Source organism: Halichoerus grypus, chromosome 8, assembly GCF_964656455.1.
Source record: "Halichoerus grypus chromosome 8, mHalGry1.hap1.1, whole genome shotgun sequence".
In the NCBI taxonomy this organism is placed as follows: domain Eukaryota; kingdom Metazoa; phylum Chordata; class Mammalia; order Carnivora; family Phocidae; genus Halichoerus; species Halichoerus grypus.
The window spans coordinates 6022214-6027881 of NC_135719.1; the positions used below are offsets into that span (position 1 = coordinate 6022214).

At 61.8% G+C, this 5668-nt stretch overlaps 1 protein-coding gene across 1 annotated transcript; it reads right to left on the reverse strand.

Moving 5' to 3' along the window:
• Window positions 1-3026: 3026 nt before the first annotated feature.
• Window positions 3027-5300, reverse strand: MESP2 (mesoderm posterior bHLH transcription factor 2). Its single transcript, XM_036069915.2, has 2 exons — window positions 4443-5300; window positions 3027-3599 (listed from the first exon to the last, which is right to left on the reverse strand). The coding sequence occupies exons 1-2, from the start codon at window positions 5298-5300 to the stop codon at window positions 3327-3329; spliced, it is 1131 nt and encodes a 376-aa protein (XP_035925808.2). The 3' UTR covers window positions 3027-3326.
• Between the last annotated feature and the right edge of the window lie 368 nt (window positions 5301-5668).

A 5668-nucleotide genomic window follows, 5' to 3' on the forward strand; every position in this document is an offset into this window, starting at 1 on the left:
TGTCTAGACTCATTACTAAACTAGAGCAGGAGTGGGTTTGCATAGCAGCCAGGAACACTGGGAGGGAGGGAAGCTGGGATGTATGGGACTCCCAGGGAGCACAGGAGGGGAGAAGTGTCCAGAATGCCTGTGTGTCCTATGAGGTCTGCCTGCCATGTTCCTTCCATCCATATTCCCGTGGCGGCTGGAGACCCTGGGTGCTGGGAACTATGAGGAGCTAGAGGCTAGGCAACCGGACCCAGTGGTTCTCATGGTGGGGTGGGGAGAGCTGGGGCTCGGAGCCAGGCCCAGGGCAGGTCCTGACGGTGGAGGGAGTGTTGTTTCAGAAAGCAGAAGTTTCCGCTGGGGTCAGCACCTGCCCTAACATGAGGGAAGGAGCAGGGTGCCGATTGGGCTCCTCTTCTTGTGTCGCAGTCAGCACACCTGGGACAGTGAGAGACGGGCTTGGAGTGAGGGCAGCAAGCCTTGGGACCCAAGCCTGGTCTGACCCCTCACTGGCCAAGGGCCTGTCCCATCTCCTCTCCAGGATCCATGGTGGAAGGTGGGATATCAATTTGTAAAGTGGTTGTTTTCAAGAGTCGCATGCAGAAAAAGGCAGGTGCCCTCCAGATCACCTGGTGGTCAGTGCCTATTCTGAGGAGAAGGTCTGGGACCCACATGGCTCCATGGCCCACATTAGCCTTGGTGGAAGTTTCTTAGCAAATGGAGCCAGGTTGTTGGAAGCTCACCTCAGCCTCAGCCCCCACGGGGCCCAGCTGAGTGCCCCAGGCTGGTGGAGGGAACATGGGAGGTGACAGACCACAGGGCTCCTTGGGGGTCTCCTCCAAGTGAGCCGCTGGGGCTGGAGTCCCGGAGACCAGGGGGCCAGATCACAGCTTGGCCAGTTTCTTGGGCAAGTGACCCAAACCCCTGGGCTTTGGCTTCTGCATCTGCACGAAAAAGGTGATGGATCACAGGATTGGGGTGTGGATCTAAGGAGATTCACATATGGGGGTATCTGGTACGCTGCCCCCCAACACAGGAGGAGATTTGGGTGTTGTTACCCTTAGCCCTGTCTCCTGGCCTCCCAGCTCTCCTCACAGCCTCTGTTCCCCTTTGGGAGAAGTGGGGGTGGGGCCGGGCCCGGAAGGCTCCTCAGCCGGCCACTGCAGTCCCTACATCAAAGGTGGGGCCGGCCAAGGGGTGAGACCAGCCCAGGGGAGAGGGTGGGATCTCTCCACCAATCAGGAGGCTTCCCCTCAGCCCAGCCCCTCTGGGCCAGTCCTTCCTGTCGCCAGTGCTCAGCAGCCCTGGCTGGCACTTAACCTGCTGGGGATCAGAGGGCAGGCCCCCTCAGGAGGTCCCGCTGGGGGAGGGGCCACCCCCACCAGGGTCCCTGGGAGAGAGCTGGCCTCCAGGGAGAAGAGTCTGCAGGATCCTAGTCTCTGTGCCTGGCACTGGGCGAAGTGTTTATGCGCATTATCTCATTTGGGTCTCAACAGTCCCAGGAGATAAGGATTGCTTTTATCTCAGTTTTGCAGATAAGGAAACTGAGGCGCAGGGAGGTAAGTCAGTAGGGCTAGAACGAGATGCGGGCTCTAAAGCAGCGGAGTGGAAGGCCTCCTCCATCTGGAGCCGGGGCAAGATCTGTGGCATCCACACGTTGCATGCTTCCACCACCCAACGGCTCCCAAGCCTGGCATCCAGAATGCCCTGTGTGTCTGGAGGAAATCAGGTCCCCGGGAATACCATGAGGGCACCCAGAGCCAGAGACCCGCCTGCAGAACCTCGCTCGAGGTCGCACACAGAGCAGGGGCCGACTCGAACTCAGGCTGCTCGTTCTGTGCCCAGCACTCTGCGGCGGGTTGACCCCTCAGGGCCAGCGGGAGAGGCAGGCCCTGGGGATGGAGGTCTCCCGCCTCCCCCCACCCAGGAGACTCCTCGGAGGCACGTCATCTACAGTGCAGGGTCATGACAGAAATGTCCAGTCTTTTATGGATGGTGAGGGGGGCGGGTCCCCAGGAAGGTGTGGGAAGACCAGTCTTTTGCCCCTCTCTCTCCCCTGCCAGGCCCGCAGCAGACAGGTGTGGTCAAGAGCAGAACACCCGGCTTGGGCTCATCTCCCAACCCTGTCCTCAGCCTCTGCAAGGGAAGCCTCAGGCCTGCCTCTCAGGAGCAGCAGCTAGGGACAGGAGGCCCTGGGGTAAGAACCCAAACCCTAGAAGGCTGGGCAAGAAGGCACTGGGTATTTTGGGATGAACTGTGTTCCCCCAACATCCATGGTGAAGTTCTAGCCCCCAGGACCTCAGAACGCCAATGTATTCGGAGATAGCGCTTATAAAGAGGTAATGAAGGTAAAAGAAGGTCGTATGGGGGGGCCCTAATCCAGGATGACTGGGGGCCTTACCAGGCGTGATAAAGCCAGGTGCACAGACCGCAGCGTAATTACGTTGAGGGCACAGAGAGAAGGCGGCCATCTGCAAGCCAAGGAGGGACGCTGCAGAAACCAACCCTGCGGACACTGATCTTGGACGCTAGCCTCCTGAACTGTGAGAAGATTGTGTTTCTGTTCCCCAAGCCACCTGATGCGCGCTTACAGCAGCCCCAGAAACAAATACGCCGGGCCTCGGTTGTGGAAGCGAACCACCCGGCATCCTTTAAAAACGTTTCCCTAGCTTGGGGAAGAGCCCTCCGGGTCGGCGGGCATAGGCTCAGAGGAAGGGACAAGGCAGCGGCGCTGGGTGGGAGGCGAGCGAACAGGCCCGACGTTAACCCCCCACTGTACCACCTCACGCAGCAAGGCCAAGGGGAGCCCCTGCAGGTGCAGCTTGTCACAGTGGCACGGGAGGGCACACACCAACCTCAGGAGGCCTGGGCCCGGGGAGGGGAAGAGCAGAAGGATGGCTCCCTGCAGGATGGGAACATTCTTCCTTTTCCAGACGCAATAAAAACCCAGGTTGATAGAAGAAAAACAGACCAAACCGACATTTTTTTTTTTTTTTTAAGAAGTACAAAAATGGAAGCGTAGCGGCTTCTCTCCCCCCTCCGCCACCCCCAGAACGCACTCCACCAGCAGTCCCAGCCCCGCCGACTCTGGGCCCGCAGCCAGCACCTTGCGGCAGCTCATCCGGTGTTCGGGGACAGGTCACTCGGGGGGGTGTCAGCCCGGACTCCAGCCACGGAGGCCACCCACTCTCTCTTTCGGGACACTGCCTCTCTGGGAAAGACATCACTTGGAAAAGAGATCCTTGGCTTAAAAAAAAGCTTGAAGACCACAGCAAGTAGCAAATGAGGAGGACACTCCACGCCAGAGGCCTGATTCCTGGCTGACAAGGGGACAGGCGAGGCTATCGGTAGAAGACGCCCAGGTGGGCCCCCCCCAAATCTTCTTGCCAAAGTTCAGGGCAGCCACTGAGCTGCAGGCCTGAGCTCTGGGACGGGCTTTGGTCACCGAGCTGGAAGGCAGGGCCTGGTCCCTGGTCCTCTGAGCTGGGGAGCACCTCTGCACTGTGGCTCCAACATCCCCACTGGGTCTGAGGCTGGAGTCTCTGGCATGCTGGGCGGGACAGGAGGGGTGGGGTTTCTGGCAACACACAGGGCTCTGGAGACACCGAGATACCCTGTAAGAGAGACAAAAGCAGCTGGTTAGTGGGCCCCTGCATGATGCCCTGAGACCTTGAACCTGGAGGCTCCCCAGAGTGTGGCGGGCAGCTTCTGGACAGCCTGGGGGTCGTGGATGCAGTGAAGCAAAGTGGTGAAGAACACCGGCTCTGGAGATACACTCCGGGGGTTCGTATGCCACCTCTGCTACTAACTAGTTGTAAGAATGCAACCTCTTTCATTCGGTTTTCTCATCTGTAAAATGGGGGTGATGATAACAGTACCTACGCCACAGAGTTGCTGGAGCGCCGGCTGAGTCAATACGTGTACGGTGCTAAGAACGGTGTTGGGCAAACAGCAAGCGAGCAGTAAATTTTGGTTATTAATATGCTCTGTTATGGACCATGATTCATTCACTCGTGGGCCTCATGAGCAAATGAAGCTTAAAGGAAACAGGAAGGTCACCAGCTCCAAGCCCCTATACTCTGGAAGTCCCCACCCCTGGGGCTGGCCAGCCTCCCTCCCCCCAAACCTTAACGGAGCACTTAGAACCAGGGCTCTTGCTACCTTTCATCTTGCCTCTGGAGCAAGTCCGAGGATTCTCCCTCTTTAACGTGGCTGCGAAGACTTCTAGGTAGAGGTGGTGGTGGCCTTAATGGCCCGGGGCCCCAGCTCTTTCCCCGAGGAGGTTAGGGTCCTCTCCATACTCCCTTCAGCTTCTCTCTAACCCTAACTGGGTTGGATTAGATAAACCCGGATCCAAAAAGCATGAGAGTCTCTGCAGCCTAGAGCCCACCCACTCCCTCCATTTCCGAACGAACCTGGGACAGGCCGACAGGAGTGGCACGGGCCTGCCCGCATACCTGATACACTGCTGCAGCCAGCTCCGGGGCCGCGGGGGGCGGCGTCCAGGGCACGGCCTGCTTCCTGGGTTCCGGGGACGTCTGCGTTCTGGAACAGACCTGGGGCGGTGTCCAAAGGGCCGTCTCGGGGGCTCTCCCTTGGGAGAGCTGCGGGGGCGACTGTATCCCAGGGCAGTAAGGGGGTGTAACCCAGGGATCCAGTTCGGGCACCCTGCTCCCCAGGCGCTCGGGCGCCGCTAGCGCTCCGGGACAGGCCGGCGGGGACCCCCACGACGCGGCGACGGAGCCCAGGCCCGGGGCGCGCGCCTGCACCTGCAGCTGAGTCTGCGTCTGCGCCTGCGCGGGGCCGCCGTCGGGGCAGAGCGGGCAGCCCCGAGACGCCGCCGCCGCCGCGCCGCTGCGCCGCCGTCGCCGCCGCTGCAGGCTCTCCTCGCTGAGGCCCAGCACGGCCGACAGGTGGCCGATGTAGCGGATGGCCAGGCGCAGCGTCTCGATCTTGGTGAGGCTCTGGCCGGCGGGCGCCACGGACGGCGGCAGAAAGCGGCGCAGCTCGTGCAGGGCGCGGGCGAGCGTGCGCATGCGCAGCTTCTCGCGCTCGCTGGCGCTCTGCCGCTGCCCGCCCGCCTGCCCGCTGCGGCCTCGTCCGGGCGCCGTCGGGGCGGCCTCTGCGGGGCGGGCGCCGCGGGCCGGGAGCGCGGGCTGCGAGGGGCCGCGGGCGCCGTCGCAGGGGCACGAGCCCGAAGAGTCCGAGGAGGAGGCCGGGGACGTGGAGTCCGGGTGGCCGGCCCAGCCCCAGCCCTGGGGCAAGATCCAGTGGTCGCGGCCCAGGAGGCCGTGCAGAGGAGGGGACTGGGCCATGGCCGGGGCCGCTGCGGGCTCTGGGAGGCTGGGCCGGCCACCTCCAGGCCTGAGCTTTTATCTGGACCAAAGGTGAGAGGTGGCCCCCTGCCAGGTTACAGAGAGGTGTCAAAACCCACAGAGCCCAGGGAAGGCCTGGGCAGGGGGGCCTTGGGAAAGCGGGCCCATTTGCGGAGGTGTGGATTCTGACTCCTCGGGGGCTCTAATGGAGGCCCCTGCAGCCCGGGAAGTGTGGGAGGGACAATTCGCATCTGGATGGAGCTGCTAAGCTTCTCACCGAGTTCCCACCCACCCGGGCTCGTGGCATGGTGAGTGCCCAGGAGCCCGACAGTGGTGGGCAGTGCCATCATCGTCTGGGGACGGCCAGG